The 21,621-nt window shown below is 34.7% G+C and overlaps 1 protein-coding gene across 5 annotated transcripts in view; it reads right to left on the reverse strand.

Annotated features, from left to right (window-relative positions):
• The window catches only part of LOC125663886 (echinoderm microtubule-associated protein-like 2), a 43,181-nt gene extending 21,850 nt beyond the window's left edge, over positions 1 to 21,331 (reverse strand). Inside the window, exons 1-2 of one of the 5 annotated variants that reach the window (XM_056153070.1) lie at positions 21,154 to 21,331; positions 2,998 to 3,942 (exon numbers count right to left, since the gene is read on the reverse strand). In XM_056153070.1, coding sequence (XP_056009045.1) covers positions 2,998 to 3,942; positions 21,154 to 21,198 — 990 coding nt within the window. In that variant the 5' untranslated portion in view covers positions 21,199 to 21,331. Of the gene's footprint in view, positions 1 to 2,997; positions 3,943 to 5,132; positions 5,231 to 9,102; positions 9,581 to 10,127; positions 10,403 to 10,555; positions 10,959 to 21,153 lie in introns of those variants that run through there. The other 4 variants (XM_056153069.1, XM_056153072.1, XM_056153071.1 and 1 more) reach the window with 4 other exon arrangements.
• Positions 21,332 to 21,621: the final 290 nt, after the last annotated feature.

The raw sequence follows: 21,621 nt of genomic DNA on the forward strand, positions 1-21,621 counted from the left end.
CGATTTGTTCATATCTAAATTATCATTAGATATTTGTATGACATAAAATGCATGCTCAATTTGAATACCCTGTTGTGTACATAATGCAGTTGTTACATAAATTTTGTTATGTAATACTAAGTGACATATAGTAGGATCTCTCTGATTAGAGAAAATCATATTCAAAACCAAAAGAAAGTAAATATCTCTTAATATATTGCTCTAGAACAAAAGAATCTATGAAAAGATTATTCCAGGCAAATTCAATGTATTTTCTACAGACAAGTAAGCACAGTTGTTGTCAGGCAAATTCAATGTATTTTCTACAGACAAGTAAGCACAGTTGTTGTCAGGCAAATTCAATGTATTTTCTACAGACAAGTAAGCACAGTTGTTGTCAGCTCTGAGTAGAAAATACTGTGTGATTCACAAAATTAATATCTTGAAGGTAATAGTTCAAAATTGGAACCAGTGGTAGAATTGGATTTCTCTTGTATGTATTAGAAATCTGGAAAGAGGGAACCGAAACATTCTCTCAGATGTTATGAAAACATTACTATTTGATCAATGATTAAGTTTGCATATCAAATTTATTCATATAATGATGTAATATCTTGAACGTTTTGAGCATGTTTATCAAAATAAATTTCATTATAAAAACATAAACATCTATTTCTCATTCAATTCTATGAATGAATATTATGCAAAAATCTTTTATAAGCAAGAATGATATATAACACCGATATTACAGTCAGAAATTAAAAACAGAATTTGGTATGTGCTGAATTATTAGAAAATCCGTGAATAGAGTTATCTTTCCTCTTCTATACACTGCTCTGCATGAGCTTTATTTTGACATCTAATACAAATTAAACATCATTTCTTCAATAAGATTAACAGATTGTACGGGAAATAATCTATACATGGCATCTATTCCAATGTTTTAAAAGTAAATGAAAATAATATTTTCTACAGAAAATCTCCCAGTAGTACAAGAAAGTACATGTACACTTGTAGACCCAACATGTTTTTAAATATACAAGTTATTTAAATGACTCCACATTTGCGTTTTACTGCGTCATTTCTGTTTTACATCCGTAGACAGATACCTTTTCACCAAAATCCGGTGACGACAACAAATAACATGTCTCATTTCTTGCCAATTAAGTTCTTATATTTCCAAATCAATGCGAAATGAGTATAGGTTTATGATTTAATGATTTAAAAATAATCTTTCAGGAATCAGTGATATAGTTAGTTCCGTTGATATGGCATTGTCCTCATTAGATTGCATTTTCTTCTTTCCCTGGAATAGGTCTACTATCGTAACCTTACGTGTATAACGTCACTGTTTTTCTGTCGTATTAAATTCTTTAAGTAGTCGTAATGCATATTTTTATTGTAAAATAAAACAGAATAAATAAATCTAGTCTGATGACCTTTTATCGAATTTTATGCATAATGCCGGGGCGGTTTCTATGCGCATATAGTCTCTGTTACATTGCTGAGAAGAAATTGTTTAGATTCGTGTGGAACTTGTCATCTTTGAAAAGCTGTGGTACAAACTTTCCATATTTCCTTTCAAAACGTGTGTTAAAGAAAATAATTTTTGTTATCAATTGTTAATGAAAACCTGTTCAGTTAATCAATATTTCATTGTATATAATGATACATTGTGAAATTCTTAATTGATATACAATATGGATGGAATTCTCTTTGCGTTAATACCGCCCCTGATTTATTCCAAACTTAAATGCTGCATATCTCTTTCTGTTATCCTTTCACAACAAAGTTGTAAGGGATATATTAACTTGCGCGCGCACGCACGTGTGTGCGTATGTGCGCGTGCGTGCGTGTGTATGTACCATGTAAAGAACGCCACTCTATTTGTCTTCTTCTAATTGATACAACGGTAGCAAAATGTAAAGAAAAAGATGCATGTTAATCTCAACAGGTCAGAAGTCACAAAGTTATCAATTACATATTACTCCAATGTTGTGATCGCCACATAAAGCGCATTTTACTTTTAGATCGGTTACGGTGGCTCAGTGGTAGAGCGTTCGCTTCGTGACTGGGAGGCCGTGGGTTAGAGCGCCGCCTGTGTCTTGACCGCATCAAACCTAAGACCTTGAATAGATAGTGGATGCTCCTTCGCCAAACGCACAGTATTTATAAATTAGAGTCACGTGTCTTTTGATTGAGACCTTAGAACCCGAGGTAATGTGTCATGGTTGGCGCTGGTACGATAAAGAATGCTCTCTGCTACGGCAGTCAGTGCTATGCATGCATCTAAAGTGGTATTTCACCTACAGTTGGTGAGGTCCTAATCTGAGTGAAAAATTATCCATGGGATGTGAAATTCATAAACAAAACAAAAGAATTTCTAAACTCATGCTTACTGTATAGTTGGCCGGTATGAGAAGGAAAATTCATATCTGTATCCGGATCAAAAGGTCATAGTAATTGAATGTAACAATGCTGTCATCTCATACAGAGCATCGTTTAGGTATCACTTTCATGATGAAAACAGAGAGTACAGGAGGAAAGTGATAGTACTGTACTGCTTTCTTGGTCAAAAGCCAATGTCACAGTCACTGAATTTATCTAGTGTTAGTCAATACTGTTGACTGGTATTCCCTTAATGATGTCATGTTACGATGGGATGGTCCCTATCTGAAGCGTAATATACAATGCACGTGCACATATCTATATTCCTATCTATATCTGGGTCAAAAGGTCATAGTAATGGAATGTAACAATGTTGTCATTTCATACAGAGCATCATTTAGGTATCACTTTCATGATGAAAATAGCTTAAAAGCAATTATACTATATATTATTAACCATTACGTACGCATATCCGTCGTTAAAGTAAATTAACGTTAACAAAATCTTACACCTAACAACCCTCAGAGATATGATAAATCATAATGGGTTTTTTTTAAAATCAACACTCTGTGTGATATACAAATAATGAAAAATACACCATGGTTTTATGTTTTTTATAATCGTACTTACTTTTGTCATGGAAGGCAGCGATTTGCCGGAAGGCGTGTCAAACTGAGGTATGGGAGGAAGTGCTACATCAAGATCAGTAAAAATCTCGGAATCGGTGGGGGATACTGTGGTCTTCACTATAACGTATTTGTCGTCATCACTGGAGGGGTAATCAACCCGTCGTTTATGTGTCACGTTACCATTGTCGTTTCTATCGCTTTTCTCGGTGTCACCATCTTCTCCACTGGAGTAATCCTCCCTTATCTTCCGACTGTGAAGCAGTCGTTCAGCGCGATTTAAAATGGAAGCTCTTTTATTTCGTGCTTTGGCTCTTGGGTCATCCATTCCACTTATGTCGGAATTCGAGACGGAATTTGACATTTGAGTTTGTGGGTGCCTCTCGCGGTATGAATCCATTAGTTTTTCTAAATCGTGAGTGTTGGGGGGCTTTCGTTTCACCGACATTTTATATGGAAGACTGTCATCCTGGGAGTCCATTTGATGAGCTCTTACCGGGACAGCTAGGGAGCCGTCCGACATCCTTGGTTGAGAACCTAAGTACGTCACTTTAAGATTTGGCACGCTCCTAATGTTTCCGTATTGTTTGAATTGCCTTTCTTGACCTAGCGGTCGTTTTCTTTGCCTATCATTAAATCGAAGCATTTCCTCTTTTCTGGTCTTTTGATTTTTCCACTCTCGTCTTTCTTTATTTAATTTTGAGTATGTCTTCTTGTTTTTATTATCATTAAGCTTCCGTCGCCTGTAGGGTTTACGGTTCTCATTTTCGTCTTCGCTACCCGTTTTTACCAGATCTTCCTCAAGTTCCAGCTCTCGTCTGCTTCTGATTTCTTTCGAACGTCTGCGTCTGACGTTATCTTCTGATTCTCGAAGACTGTTTCTATAGCGATCTCTGTTTTGTTGAGTGGACGTATTTTTCTTTTGGTACATTTCTGTGATTCCCGCTACCTGTAATGCAAAGTGTATTCGCCATTTAATCACAGTAATAAACTACGTACCAAAAGATGAGAAATCCTATAATTAGTCACTTCCGCACTGCCAACATAATGCATACTATAAATTCTAGCAAAGAAAAGGAGGAATTGTGCGGTATTAGCATCGCCTGGTTACTTTCTAGCAGTGAAGCCAAGGGTATTTGATTCCAATACTGTCTCGAGATGTCCGATGTCGATATCTGATCCCCTTAATGTGCATTTAATAGTCAGAAGGAGAATAAATTGCATTGAATACAAATAAAATACTTATAAACGTCTGTCGACCTTTGAGAAGAAATACCAAGCGTCGTAATATGTGAAATAAATTGTGATGACAACAATAAAAATCCCAGCGAATTCCGCTCATTATTATCAAATCTATCTGTCGCATATTGATTAGATGGAAAAAATATATATGTTATTTTTTTTTTATTCATTTCGCGTTTCTTTATCCTTCAAATAAATTGCCGTTATTGTTATCCAAATAATTCACCATCTTGATATTATCTTCTAGTTACTCAAGGATACGATTTTTTTTGTGTGAAATTCGAGTTGTCGAAATAAGATAACGTGTAGACAGAGGATGCTCGAAGTTGTGTAATCAAACATGGAATTAGGACATGCTTTTTTTTATAATTCAAATCACGAATGTGAAGCATGAGTGAAAATAATTTTTTATTTTTTTTTAGAAAAGTTCCTGTTTCACTCGTAAAAACAGAGTGATTTCCGGACGATAACTTTTACAGAGGATATATACAAAATCCATTTCCGATGTTAATTTCACGCTGTGAAATTCTTTAACAGTCATGAGTGTGGAAAAAAAACCAACAGTTCAAATAACTTCTATCTAATATATAAATTACATTGATATTTCACCACTGAACGTTTGATAACAGTTTAAGTAATATCTATCAATACATGTAGCTGCGCACAGCATTGCCCCACTGCATAAAGAATATACAAAAAAGAATGAAAATATTATATAAATTTGGGTATCAGTAATACAATTTTTTCTTCCTACATACATATCTTTATTCTTAAATATTGAAATGTCACAAAGATGTGATTCGCTTAGAAACTAAGATATAATTGAGCAGAACTGAAATAAAATATGTTCAAATCAAACCAAACAGTTTTGTCCACCAAATTTTTACCATTACTTACTCTGGATTTGACCAAAGAACCGGTCAAAATTTGAGAACTCCATGATAACGGTAAGTATATCCCGGGCAGCTGAAGCATAGTGACAGACAGAGGGATTGGTTGTTAAGCACAGGAACGTGGCCCGATACACAGGGCCAGGAAGCCACCGGTACGTAATAGCTGACATTTACCCATTGTCTTTCAGATATTCATCTTTTAAAACCCTCTCTATCGTTTATGACTATGTTTCATATACTGATGTTAAAGCATTTGCATAAGGTTGTTTGTTTCTTGTAGATTTCAACGAAAGATGTTCCCGTTTCTCGTGGAAACTGTGTATTGTTTGTTAGAGGTGAACAATCTAACAATCCTATTAAAACACACGTGAAAGGACTTTATAAGATAAAATTATAGTCTAAGTTATATTTCATGTATTGTTATATAGCATCTTTTGATATCCAGTCCATATCCAAATGCAGTTTATCTCGAACATTGAACTCTTGGAAAGATCTTTTCAAATATCAGAATGGTTTCATCCAGACTAAATATTGGCTTTTCATACACAATCTTTATGAAATCAGGATTGAACACAGCTTTATAGAAATCAAATTTGAAATAAATCTGGATATATTAGTACGATAAATATTTTTACAGCTTCTAGAAAGACGTCATAGTAACATATTAGATATTGTGGGGGCATTCCCAACGACAACAGATTAAATACCAGGTTCTACTGCCTTGTACTGGTAAGTATTTCTCTTTTTATGGTAACTCCATATTGGAATGTTAATGGAAAGACTTAAAATGAATACCTTGCATGTCATTATATACAATTGACGCAATGCTATAGGATACACCTTACATGTACGTATGTCAAGTACATATCATAAATTTCATTTTAAAACACAAGAGGGTATGAACAGCAACACTTTATGCCAGTATACTTTTCATGAAGCGCGTTCATTTCTGTCGGAATATTCCCAGCCGTTGAAATAGACGTACTATATTTATCAAGGTTCACACGCACACTATTCACATTCATTATTTCTGTAAATTAAAACCTTTGGAAATGTATATATTTAACAATAAATGTAGACCGAGAATAGACTTAAGCCTAAATTTCGAGTCCAACTAACTTTTGAACAAATAGATTTTTCAGCATGTGTTTGCATTAAAAATTGTTTTTATAAAGCAGCAGCTTTTTAAAAATATCTACCGGTATGCTAGATAAATCTTAAGATTTTTTCTAACTTAAGATGGCCATAGGCCTGAAGGTGACTGGTATCGTAATAAGTTCTTCATTTGCGAAATAAGATTAAATGTTGATTAAGAGGATGATATATAATTTATAGATTAAAAAAGGAATTTGATATACTTGATTTTACTCATGAAAGGTGAAGATAACGAACATTGATCAATCTCATAACTCCTATAAGCAATACAAAATAGAGTTGGGTAAACATGAGCCCCTGGATATATCAGCGGTGGGATCAGGTGCCGAGGAAGAGTAAGCATCCTCTGTCGACCGGGCATACCCGCCGTGAGCCAAATATCTTGTTCAGGTAAACGGAGTTATCCGTAGTCAAAAACTGTTGCCAAGAACGGCCTAACAATCGGTATGAAACACGTCAGACAGCATTTGACCCAATGATAGGTTGTATTGGCAAACTAGATCGCTATAACAACCATAGAATTTGCAAAATGCTGACTTTAAACAAAACTGTTGGAACCCCTGCACCATCAACGTGTTTGTCAGTAGCCTGCTTCGATTTAAAAACTGACCATAAGCAGAACAAGCTCTTCCGTATCGAATCAGTTGAGAGATAAAACACCATATGCAGGTGATAATGGAATATTGCTACATGAATATGAGGAAGTTGACGATTGAGAAGCTGAAATCATCCCGTAAGTCATAAAGTTGAGTTGTTAGTTTGCCGTTAATATCTACTTTCAATAAAATATCTAAGTATGAAGCAGAAGTGGACGACTCTGTTGTGTCTTTTATTTCGAGTTCACTGGGATATATCGAATTGACATATGAAAGTTATTATGTTACATGTAATAGATAATACGTCGTCGATATATCTAAATGTCGAATTGAAGGCCACAGCAATTTGTTTTTCTTCTCACATAGAAGTTTTTGAATAAATTCTGCTTCGTAATGATTTTTTTTAAATTAGAACATTTATTAGCTGATTAGTGAGGTTGTATGTTGTGTATGCCTAAGAAATCACATCGTCGACGATGTTTCAAAATCAGTATTTCACAAAACTTGCCGACTTTTTGAAGAAAAAAAAGACATGTCACATCTTTAGATGTCTGTTTGATCCTCGTGTTTGTCACCTTCAACCAACGTGTCAAGATGTCTGTACAATTCAGACACCGTTAGGCGGTTTCAAAATGTGTGTAAATCATCAAATGAAGGGGGAAAATACATTACTAAAAATATACTGTATACATGTACTTAGTGTAAATTACCAAACAAGCGCTGCGCATGGTGGGCATATCTTCTCGCAATGAGTGTCTACAGATTTTCTATGAAGTCCCATAGTGACATTGACCTTTCACTCCAAAATCCATAGGTTCTTCCTCTCTTGGTAACAAAGCTACATGTGAAGTATGTAATTAATCGAGCAAACAATGTGGCCCGTAGAGTGTCTACAAGCCCAGCATTACACACATGTTCACCCATACAAACCGGCCCCGATACCATATCCCCTCTAATGATGAATACAAGGGAATAATAAAGGGGGAATGAAACATTACTTTTATTTTGCCGTAAACTCTATGTAAATCGCCAAATAAAGGGGAAAGACCCATTACTAAAATTAACTGGTAAACTCTGTGTAAATCACTAAATAAAAGAAAAAAAATGAAACAGTAAACTCTGTAAATCACTAAATAAAGAAAAAGGAAAAAGACGCATAACTAAAATCAGCCGTTAAACTGTGTAAATCACCAAATAAAGCAAGACGATGCATTGCTACAACGAAACAAAAAAAAAAACTATGTGTAAATCACCAAATAAAGGAAAAAGACGCAATTCTAAAATTAACCGGTAAACTCTGTGTAAATCGCCAAATAAAGGGAGAAAGACGCATTGCTAAAACGAAACAGTAATCCCTGTGTAAATCACCAAATAAAGAAAAAAATCAAACAGTAATCCCTGTGTAAATCACCAAATAAAGAAAAAAAATCAAACAGTAAACTCTGTGTAAATCACCAAATAAAAGGAGAAAGACGCATTACTAAATTTAACAGGTAAACTCTGTGTAAATCACCAAATAAAGAAAAAAGACGAATAACTAAAATTATCAGGTAAACTCTGTAAATAAAGAAAAAAAGACGCACTAATAAATTTAACAGGTAAACTCTGTGTAAATCATCAAATAAAGGGAGAAAGACGCATTACTAGAATTAACCGGTAAACTCTGTGTAAATCGAAAATTAAAAAAATGAAACATTAAAAAAAAAAAAAAAATAAAGTGAAAAAAGAAAAGAAAAAAAGCAAACAGTTAACTCTGTGTAAATCACCAGATAAAGGAGAAAGACGCCTGAATAAAATGCAGACACCGTTCTGTAAACTGTATAAATCACCAAATCAACTGAAATTCCAACACCGCTATATGAAAAATTAGGTGTCAATAATCAACTCAAGATATGTGTAAATTACCAAATAAAGAGGGAAAACGCACTACTAGAATTAAAATGTAAATTACCAAATAAAGAGGGAAAACGCACTACTAGAATTAAAATGTAAATTACCAAATAAAAAGGGAAAACGCACTACTAGAATTAAAATGTAAATTACCAAATAAAGAGGGAAAACGCACTACTAGAATTAAAATGTAAATTACTAAATAAAGAGGGAAAACGCACTACTAGAATTAAAATGTAAATTAAGGGGTAACGATGTACTAATGAATTAAACAACAACAAAAACAAAAAACTGTGTAAATTACCAACTAAAGAAAACTGACGCATTACTTACATATACCAATCCTGGCCATCTTTCCCGCAGCATTTTTATTTAAAGAGTCTTGGATTCCTTAAATTGATTAGATTTACCGGGGTTCGAAAAAAAAAATCATGTGATAAGTATGTCACTAAAAGCCTTATTTTAACATAATTAAGGCTGGAATCTGATGCTACACTTTCATGTTTAAGACATTTATCAGAGTAAAAAGACACTTCACATTCAATTTATTCCTTTACGTGTTCAATCAATAAAAATTTTACATTTAGAGGCAGTATTTCTAAAAGATTTTAAAAATGATCTTGCCTGAATGAAGTCTGAATAGTTATGACTACAATAAAGGGAACCTTTACCATTCCTTTGTTGAATAAAGAGATCCATCTTTTGGCAAATGCGTAACGTTTTAATCCATAGTCACAAAATATATTCATACGCTTTCAATCTTTTCTAAATATGTAAAGTTTGAATATATTTTTACTAAAAGACCCAGGCATCGTTTATGTATATAATTGTTTCGTTTTTAAATCCTCACTACTCAACGTCTTTCAAGATGGTTTTTATGCAGGTTTTTTTTTCCTCTCTCATTGTAATAATATCTGTGCTCAAAGAAATAAAACGAATATTCACATGGAGAATATCTGTATTGCGTGCTGTGCCAAATGTCGTCTGATAATGAAAAAATTCAATAGAGCGAAAGGCAGTAGAGATAATAAGCTGCTAATCACCGATTGTGTGGTGGCGAACCACTTCAACATTCAGATGATATCACAAAAACAGAAAATAAAATTGCCCTGTTTTTTGTGATATTACTTTTTTATTGGTTTAATTTCTGGTTTTCAATCTTTTATCGTTGAATGATGATGTTGCATTCAAGGTTATACCGAGCGAAGGAAACCATACTAGGACACAATGACGGTTTTGTTTTGTGATATTTGGCTTCATCAGCTAGTTCTTAACAGGCATCATTTAAATTAAAACTTGGGGGGAAAATCAGGGGGGGGGGGGTGTTACATTTCACAATTTAACGTATCTATACATACCAGCTATCGTTCTGGAATTCAATATGCTGAGCTGGGCCTCCGTCCTGTTGTGTAATTGTGTTTTGAGCAGTCAAAACAGAACGAAATTTATATTGCCTTTCATTTAACTTTATTTAAAAAAAAAAATCACGTTTTATGACAATTTATCTTTTAATATTGACTCAGAAGACCTTGTTGATAAAAGTACGTGTTGTTTTCACTATTGATTTTATCTCATCCAAATGTTCTCAGTTACCTGTAAGTTGTATTGCATATATACATACCCTCCCAACACCCCGTTAAAGGCAGGGGGTACATAAAATTAAATTACATATATTTTAAACAGCATAGAATAAGCTCTCGCACTATTATGTAAAGACGTGTTAGTGTATTAAATGTACATGTACACGTGCGTGTAAAACTATAACACTATATGGGAGTATTCTTACCTTTCCATTGGTATGCATGATATATTTTACATCCTTATTTTTCCCGTGTGTAAACTCCATGTTTTTGAAATTTTAGAAGATCCAAAATCTTAAGTTAATCAAAAGACATATATACCACACTAGTTTATTAGAATATCGGTTGTATATCCAAAAGTAAAACTATCACCAATGATGTCCAGTTTGACGATTTTCTGCATTACTTTTACACTTTCTTTTGCGACTCCAAATTTGTCTTTCACAACACCAGAAAAAATTCTCCATTGCTTAAAATGTATATCGGAAAATAAGCATGGTGTTAATTGTATATATCGTGTTTGATTTCCGGGTAATCTGGGGGGAAACATAACCCGTATTGTGGATTTTATTCAGAATTATGCTTTCGCTATTCATGCCTTATTAAACGTTAATGAATTTACACTTGTCTTTTCCTCCACATTATGAAGGTTATCAAAATGTCATACTCTTGTGTATTTCTGGGTAATATCTTCCCCCTCTCTATAACCTCTATTATGTATATATAGGTAAATTCTTAGGCGAAAAAGTTGTCATTCAATTTGTTTATAATGTAAGTAATTCTTCCGAAAGTATTGATAAACATTTCCTCAGTATGCAATACAAAACGTGCAGACTCTATGACATGACTAACAAAGGAGAAGCAAGAAGCGTGGATTCGTACATTTAAACTTTCTATACATCTAATCATTGGAATGGCCTGCTGTCACCGGGTTTGCATACAGACCCTGTGATCTATCAAAAGCGGGTCTAGTCTTGATTAAAATGTAGGATTCAATCTCGTTTATTTGAACAAGACAAAATATTAAAATGTGATGTTTGTAAGAGAGGTAATTATCGTCGTGTGATTTCTACATTTTGATATTCATGCGATGTACGAGCGTACTTTTACCTAATGCGCTTTTATACGAATGTTCTGCCGTCTGCAGTGCATCCATGTTTACTAAGTTGCCTCTGCTTGTCCGTGGAGAACTGTAAAAGCATTGCCGAGTTTCTATCCTGTCTCATTAAGTGATAGCCCCATATCGATTGGAATAAAATTTTAATAGTTATGTAATAATCACTTTGTTCACCTAGTTAAACACTTCATATTGAAGTTCCAAGAAGTGTGCTTTTTCATTAGAGGGACGGATCTAGAAAACTTTCAAGGAGGTAGGTGGGTTGCGACCCAGGTTAGTACTTCTTCCGTCCAAATAGGGGGGGGGGGGTTGATGAAAACCCCAAAATAGCAAAAAATAACGTTTTAAAATTTTCAACGGGAGGTGGTGGTTGCAAGCCCCATACCCTCTCTAGATCCGCCGATGAGATAATCACGAGATACTTTTAAACAACACAAGAAAACCATGGGCCATAACGGTCACCTGTGAGTATGCACGGTTTTTTTTTTAACTTTAAAAATCATTGTGATACCTGTGTGCTTTTTATATTTTACAATTCTCATTCTTGGTACTAGATGATAAATATATTGGTATAACTATGATACACAATTCATAATTTACAATTCTTCAACAGGAGAGTGAGTTTTATCACAGCGGAAATTGATTTTCTATTTGAGTTCTGAAAGCACGGATATTCAGTACATTTAGAAGGGAAAAAAAACAATGCTCTTAAAGACTGCTAATAATTTATGTACTTTATGTACAGGAATAAAGATTTTAAAGCAAGTTGATGCATTTGTCAACATATACATGTAATCAATGTGGTCCTATCCTGGGACCAGAAATTATCCCTTAACCATATGACATGAATTTCACAATTTTGGTAGAAGGCCATTTGCTCATCATAATAGTGCAAACATCTTTTTTCCCCTGCTGGATATCGAGAAATACAAAAGAGTTTTAATGAAATATAATGCATTTTCAATATATGATCAATTTTTCCCAAACCTGGGCCTCAATCTAAGTTCCACGGATTTCAGAAGTTCGGTAGAGCAAAGACGGCTCATTGCCTGCTCAATCAATCTAATTAAAATTAGATCCTTTGATTCGCTAATTTACTATCGCTACACAGGATTAGATTGATGCTCAATAATGTTATAATCACACAGTTTGACTGCTAGATGTCCAGAAGTAAGGACAACTTTTAAACATAATGTATCTTCTATATACATAACTGGCATCAATATGTGATCAACTAGAGGGTCTGAACCCAGAACAAATGAATATTTACGGTTTGCTCATTACTCATTTTCTATGAACACTTTCAATACATGACCAACTTAACGCAATCCTGGGACCTAAACCCAGGAGTCGTGACTTTCACAGTTTTAGTAGACAAATTTTGTGTCTCCTTGATGTCCAAATGTAAAGATGATCTTAAAGATGCAATTTTCAATTTATGACCAACTCTGCTCCACCGTAGGACCTGAACCCGGGGGTGATGAATTACACAGTTTTGTTAGAGGGCTCATGATCAGTGATCATTATAATCATGCAAATATTTTGTCTCCTTGATATCCAGAAGTAAAAAAGAAGATTTTCTAAAGATGTAATGCGTGTTTAATATATGGCCAACTTAACTTCCCACCGAGACATGAACACTGAACCTAACGGTCAATAATTTAACAGTAATGGTAAAGGGACTCTTTACTTGTTATAATCATGCCTACAGTTTGACTGCTTGATGTGCGAAAGTTAAGAAGAGTTTGGAAGATTAGATTAATTTCGATGGTTTAGACCCCAAGGAGGCAGATGCCATGAAATTCACAATTGTTGTTCCTTTTCACTCGCAGATGTCATATGTAATATAATTTATTTGAAATTGGTTCAGCCGTTTCAGAGAAGAAGCTGAAAATGTTCAAAATTTTACGAAATTGAATACCGGTAATTATTTGCTTCACTTCGCGTCAACAATTTTTCACTCATATTGAGACGTCACCAGCTGAAGGTGAAGTACCATTAATAAATATATGCTTATAGCGCTCATGGCCGTAACAGTGAGGGTTCTTTATCGTACCAACGCCTACCGCAACACGGGACCTCCCCTTTTAAGGTCATATCCGAAAGGCCCGTAATTCTCACTTCTAAATGCCGAGCGTTTGACGAAAGAGCAATCACTACCTATTTCAACGTCTTATGGCACGAGCGGGGCTCAAATTCACAACCTCCCAGTTACGAAGCGAACCACTGAGCTTCCACGATCGTTAAAGTTTACGAGAGACGAACTGACGCACGAAGACGAACGAAAACAGATAGCAATAGGTCACCTGAGTGACCTCAAAGGGGAGGTAATCATTCTTCAAATTGAAAAATACAGGAGAGCGCTGAGATAGAATTATTCATACAAACGAAAGACAAAAAATATTTTCCAGTGTGTGTGTGTGTTAAGAATGATCTGCTATTAGAGAGTACTCAGTGTATTTATAAAATGAATTTCAGTGTATTTGTTAATTTGATAAAAAAAAAATTAATGTGATATAGTTTTACTATTTAATATTGCATCTTTCTGGTTACACAATTTTCTGATTTATCAGAATATAAACACACTTATCACATTTAATAGTGGGTTTTGTACATGTAGAAATTTCATATAGTAAACAAGACTGATAACCTACGATTAAAATAATATGGATGCCCTTTTTACATTATCTAAAAGCATACATTATTGTTCTTGTCCAAAAAGTATTATGGTTATTGTATAGAAGATCTTTAATGGAAGATAGGGAACGTTCCTCTAGTGAATTGTATATATTTTTTTAACCACAGATGAATGATTCTTATTGTTTTAAAAAAAAAAGAAAGAATGTAAGTGGAGACGCAAAAAACAAAAGTCAGAGGAAAAAGATATCTTATCGTAGGTTTTTTCCCCCGCGAATCAATGATAAATTCAGGAAATATGTCAATAGGTATAGGTTTTAGGAGTTCAATTTTATCATGTTCTTGCACTGAATTTCAGTAGCATAGGTCGAAATGTAATAATTATTATGGATAAAGAGGAATATTTACCACATACATGCCTTTTATACATTATCGAATCTGGAGAAAGTGTTTTACATTTTTTTAAGCATGTTTATTCCTTTTTTTTCCCTTCAGTATCAACTGTTCTTAAAGAGACATTTCATCATCGTAACAGTTAATCGCGTCTGAAAGCTTAGTTGAAATATGACACTCAAATCAAATGTATGCACTTCAAACTAAATGCATAAACTCTCAAACCAAATGCTGAAACTCTCAAACCAAATACAGATACTCTCAAACCAAATGCAGATATTCTTAAACCATATACATCATACCCCTGTCATACTCCGGCATTTACACGTTTTCCAGAATCAAAATATGAATGCTTGCGAAGAGAAGTCGATGAAGGCTATGCCTCTCGACTTCTCTAAAGAGAATACGCCACACCTAGACATTTATACTCATGTACAATTTTGGGTAAACTGCGTCCAGGTTACACATCCGGGGCTTTGGTACTCTAGTTCAACAGGAGGGTTCTGCATAGTCTACTTGCAACCATCAATAAAATTAAAGGAATAACTGCAGAGTATCGCCCTTATATCGGTATTAAATCTTAATGGTTTTGTCAATATGACATTGTTCATATGTAGAATGGTACTAACACGAATTAATGACCACGGGCGATGCTGTTAATCTGAGTTCTTCAACGAGAATACTTGTAATAGTGACCTGTAAATTTTGTGACTTGCATTATTCAAAGATTGGTGACTTAACACGAGATAGAATTTTGGGAAACCTTGGTTGCCTTACTCATAAATCTTTAACTATACACTGTTGTAACTTGGACACCATGATTGATAAACTAAAAAGTCAAATATCCTTTGGTGGTAACTGAACTATATAAGAAGTTACAAGATTTCATATGCACTTGATGAAGTGAAAACGAAGTTACTGTTGCAGATAGACGAAGAAACAGACAAACCAAAAGCAATATCAACCCCAACTTTGGGAGCACTCTTATCAGCTAAGGATTTTTTCGGACTGATTTTAAATCCGTTCCAACCTATTACATGTACTTACAATGAAATTGATACCATGCAAACTAATTCGTTCTGACCGATTTCTTGTATCTGGATCAACGTCCACTGCAGGCTGCCGCGGTAGCTCAGTCCGCAGAGCTCTCGCTTCATTTTTGGGAGGTCTGGGTTTGATTCTAGACCCCAACAGACCCAAGTGGATAAATTATATAGCGATTATACCTTTAAAGTGGTTATTTGTCTCTAATCCTTAAAAACTGAAGCCCCATGTCGCGATAAAGAACCCCTATATGCCACTAGTAAATCTCTGTAACCTAAATCAAGTAAAAACAATACCTTAAAAATCTATATAATACCCCAAAACGGCATATGTATCAAAATACACCTCAAAGTTCGTTTTGCATATAATTATACATTTTGCACTTGCATAATAATACTATTCTGAAGGAACTTTGTTTAAAATGTTAACTTTCAATTATTCGCACAATTAATTATATATCTATTGTTTATATTTTGAGAACATCTCACAACTATCAAAGGAGGGAAAAAATCGTTATATCTGTTAGATGTTGAAATAAACATTTAGATATCAGTCAATGATCGGAAATGATCATTCGCCTTGATTACATATTGATTTTTAAACGCAAAACACTGAGTTTTCAGTAAATTGTTGATATTTGAGCTGCTGGCTAATGGAACGACATTGTACCTTTTTTGTACAAATTAATCAAATAAATCAACAATGAACTCACAACAAACTAATTTTCGATTTTTTCTTTCCATTTTTTTTTTAAACATTACCCCAACAAGAATAAAGGATCTACAGGAGTGTCAGCATTTTTGTATTGCATACCCCAAAATTTTAAAACACACGTTATATAAATCAAGAGTCTATTTTTCGTCATTTGTTTAAGCTAGAAAATTTTAAAACAACTCTGGCTACATTAACAAGGTGCAATTCAAGTAATTGTTTTTACTAGCAGAGCTAAATTGTTAATGGCAATGGCTGCAAGACTGATTAATTGACATTTAACCTCATAAGACATCAGTCTAGACTTTTCCCCTATCTGACTAGACTGGTCTCCTTTCTGATATAGCATCAGGAGATAGCAGACAAGTAGATATGTTTTCAAAGTTAGCAAATAGGTTACGGTTATCCGGAGACGAAAGTAGAAATCCAACTTCTGACAAAAAGTGCTGAAACTATGCTTAGCACTTTAAAAAGAAACAAAGAAAATTCCACAGAGCTGCAATCCTAGTGTAACCCTTGTATGTACACCATATTTAACTCCATGTTTCTTTGTATTCCTTATATATTGTAGTGATTTCGGCGATATGGACCGTGGATATTGGCCTGTATAGTTCAGTGGTTAGAGCATCTGACTTGTAATGCAATGGTACCGGGTTCGATTTTCAGTCCATTCATAATATATCTATTTTCCTGTTGCATTTTCAAAGTCATGCCAGGGTTTTGAGTCTTAGGGAGAAATAAATTTAGTGAATTAGGCACCTGACTAGTAATGCAGGGATGCAGGGTTCGTTTCCCCGTCCAGCCATACATTTTCTCCTTTCCTGTTACAAATAAATATTGTAACTTTGGCATATAAATGCTATATTTGTCATGATACCTGATCAAATATTCTGAGCCCCAACCACCCCCATGCCATATTCACAAGTCAAGGTTAGTTATAGCCGCAGAACTGTAGCTCTGTGAAAAAATATTGGATCAGATCTGATCTGATTTTTTTCAGAGAGTTACAGTTCTGCAGCTAGGGTTTGTTAGTGCGAGGTAACGAATCAACAACCCTTGACTTGTGAAGATGCCCCCATATATAAAAATACTGTATAACTCAATTTAAGAAATGGCTGGACCCGCCGCTGAGATCTTTGCACATAAATCATAATGTATTCAATTGTTTCATGGGATATATTTGTAATAGGAAATGTGTGATTAGCATTGTTTGTATGCAAATAAAGTGCTGCAGCTCTTACAGTTCATCTGGTTTTCTTGGTACTTGAATATAATACTTTGAAATTTACTGCTTATTTCGAATACGGTAACGTTAAACATACAGTGGAGTACAGTGTATAATGATATAGTAATGCGCAAAATATGAATGCTTTTATTGAGTGTAGTTTACAAATATATTGTTTACAATGGCTCTTGGTATGACTCAGCAAAGAAACATTGTATAAATGAAATTCAAAAGACGGTTGTTGTTTTTTAAATCAAAATTAGACATGAAAAGCCTGAAATCGTAGTTATATTGAATCATATATCTATCAGTTTGGTCATATTACGTAATAAAAATAGCACAGAGGCATTGCCTCGGCGATTGCATCCCTGATGTCACATTAGAAAAGTCACAGTAAAGCAGAACACATGCAGATATACTGGGGCGTCGACTGAACATCTGGTTTGTTAGCTTGCCATTACTGGGTAGGTAAAAAGAGTAGTTGTAGGACAAATGAAAGTATCCAGGAAGTATGTATAATATTTGCAAGCAGTAATATAAACCTAAAATTTTGCTCCTTCTGTTAAAGCTGTATGGTCCAATGTGTAGACAAATTTTGTCCACTTGATAAACACATTGTAAAGGTATCCGAATCACATTACACCACGTGACAACTCCATTGATGTCGGTACATTTCGGGGCATATTCGAGCGTAGGAGTGAACTCTACAGCGGTAGCAATGCCTGCGTCCGGTTATTGCTTGGGATCGGCCATTAACAGAACAAGTCAGTATTGAGATCAGTTATCTACTTGGCCAATCAGGACAATTGTGACGTTTGCTGTCCTGGATTTCGTCGCTGAGATCCTCGGAGAAGACTGGAAGAAGGGACGCCATGTTATTGAGTGGGAATCTCTATTCTGTATGACCTACCATTGCCGAATTGGTCCCCTTCTTATGACCCCGTAACATGCTACAGAAAATTCATACGCAACAGGTACTAACTTTATGGTAGAATTGGTTAAAACTCTATCATTTCTCACATTATGCATAAAACATTGTCTGATTTGTTGCGACTTTAAAAATAAATGTTTATTCGGAATAGACACACATTATAAACACACATACTTAAATACCAAAGTTAACCCATGAAAGCTCGAAATCGTATTTCTAATGGGGTCCTTTGATGCACGGATGTTTGCCCTAGGGGGTCATTTATGTGAAGGAAACCGGAATACCCGGAGGAAACCCACGTGCCCGAGCGGGCGACCGCCATACCCTCTCACGAACAACCACTGCCGATCACGTGGATCTATATGTAACTCTGGTCACAGCGGTGAGAAGCGAGAGCGATACCCAGACACCCTTGCTTGTAGCATTGATTGGGAATATTTGGCATTCGGGTGAATGGTAGCTTTAATTTTGTAGTCAAACACTTCACTTGTGCATTTTTATATTTATCTTTCAAGTTTTGATATTGATTAATCAATAAAGGTATATTTTCTTGTTCTACATTGTTAATACATGTATGTAAATAAACATGTTTACATAATTTAACTGGTTTTCCTTTACTCATCTAGTAATCATTTTAGGCTTTATATTTTGGATCTTCAAGATTTGGAGAGAGGCAGTATAGTATGTGCCTTGTTTGTAAATTGCATACAGTATTTTTAAAGTCTTTAAATACACTCAAATATGAGTATTTAAAAAAAAAAACTATACCTGTAATTTTGTTTTTATAATAAGGGTCGGATACTTTATCTTGTCGTATTTAAGGATTTATAAGGATATTCAAAATGCCTTAATTATATCATTACAACTATTTTAAACAGAAGTACTAAGTTTGAAATCGGTGTTTACAATTACAAACAACTGTACTTGTCATTTTGCCATTCAGAAGACAGTCACGTGACCATTTCTGACGTCAACACGTGAATACTAGTACTATAACCATTCTGACGTGCTTAGAACTGCACACCTTTCAGTAAAACGGTTTATTTGGTCATTATAATCCTCCAACTAACTTGGATGGTAATGTATTCTTTTTCTGGACCCCATGTTTCCCTATTGTTTACATCGAAGTGATCGCATACCCAGGAGTTCCCATCATCAACAATTTATGATGTTAGAACACCATATTTATTTTATAGATAATTCTTCCACTATATTCTTTTAAATGTTTTTAAAACGTTTTCAGGCATATAATTTAAGGAAAGTTGATTACTTTTTAAATCAATTCTGCTGTTAGAATATTTTTTATGCGCTGGAAGAAAAAATATCAGATCATGTACAGCTTTAAACACTGCGCAAAAACTTATCTGTGGATAAATCGATACATTGTTCCATGTTTCATGAAATCTTTCAGTTCTTATACATTACACAATTTACGATCCATCATTTTATCTGAACGCATTTTGTATTCATTTGCACAATCTGATCGTTGACTTGACAAAAATAATTATAGGTTAAGATTGATATTGATTTCTTCTATCCTGATGTTTGTGCATTATGCAAAAATGTTGATAACATGCGACTATATGCATATAAATTATTTGTCGAGGATGTGTGGTATGAATCTTTACTCAATCGCGTACCCTAAGCGTATGCTCAATGTACATATCTACTAGTGATTCAAATATCTACATAAAAGGTGAAGATAACGAACAGTGATGAATCTCACAACTCCTACAAGCAATACAAAATAGATAGTTGGACAAACACGGACCCCTGGACACACCAGAGGTGGGATCAGGTGCCTAGGAGGAGTAAGCATCCCCTGTCGATTGGTCACACCTACCGTGAGTCATATCCTGATCAGGTAAACGGAGTTATCCGTAGTCAAAATCAGTGTGTCAAGAACGGCCTAACAACCGGTATGAAACACGTCAGACAGCATTTGACCCAATGATAGGTTGTATTGACGGACAAGATCGTTATAACGACCATAGAATTTGCGAAATGCTGACTTCAATCGAGACTGTTGAAACCCCTGTACCATTAACCATTATCATATATCTCTCTTATGTTAGAACTATAAAACTCGAGCTATGAAATGTACACATTCATTATTTATATAGCATTTTTATCAAGGAGAGGACTATCTAAGTTTTTAAGAACTTGTGTCCAATCCAATCCTTTTGACTCTAATATGTTCAATTCATTCTTTATATACTTATCGTAAATGTAAAATGAGAAGCAATCAATTTTCACAAAGTTGTCAATATGGTTCAGTGTCATCCGGCGGATCAAATACACTGGGTCTACACAAGAAGCATCCGACGGATCGAATACACTGTGCCTATACAGGAAGCATTCGATGGATCAAACACACTATGTATCCGACGGATCAAATACACTGTGTCTAATCCGATGGATCAAATACAATTTGTCTACCATGAAGCATCCGTTGGAACAAATACAGTGAGTCGGAACGAAGCATCCGACGGATTAGATACACATTGTGTCAGTACGGGAGAATTAATTATTCAATGGATGAAGTACTAGTATACTGATCTACGAATCGTTCTGGGGACGAATCACAATAATGCAAAAGAGTGCCTGAGACCTTATTCTATCAATAGGTTTTTTTTCCATCACTTGATGGCGGCATACCGTGGTAAATGTACAACAGTATAATATATAAAGACTTTATTTAGGATCACCCTCTGCTATTTTCTAAATGAAGACAAGAAGTACTCACGTCGATGACAAGAAAATCCGATCCCGTCATCCTAACCTTCATCATCCTGCACGTGTCGGTCTGCTCCGAGTGTCGTCTGGTTCCAGTAATGGAACATTACAATAAAACTGTCGGTCCACTTTTTATAGGCGGATACTTACAGCTTAACTAATTGAATAGATAACAAGGACGAACCGATGTATTGAAGCTGATGGGAGACTTTGATTTTAATCAAGTGATATATGATCAATAGTTTTGAAAAGCGATTTAGGTGTTTCACTGCGAAACAATTCATGATGATAGATTATTGGGAGGGAAGGTAAGTGATTTGATTATTCTAGAGATAAACCAACACTGTGTTGTCATTTTAAAGTGTTTCTATAATTCAAAATACCTGCTTATAAGCTCAGTGGTCGATTTTCATAGGTTATAAATATGATGAAAATATTGTTTGTCTCTTAATGTGAAGCTATCAACTTTCAAAAACAT

The sequence above is a fragment of the Ostrea edulis genome, chromosome 1, assembly GCF_947568905.1.
Source record: "Ostrea edulis chromosome 1, xbOstEdul1.1, whole genome shotgun sequence".
Classification (NCBI taxonomy): domain Eukaryota; kingdom Metazoa; phylum Mollusca; class Bivalvia; order Ostreida; family Ostreidae; genus Ostrea; species Ostrea edulis.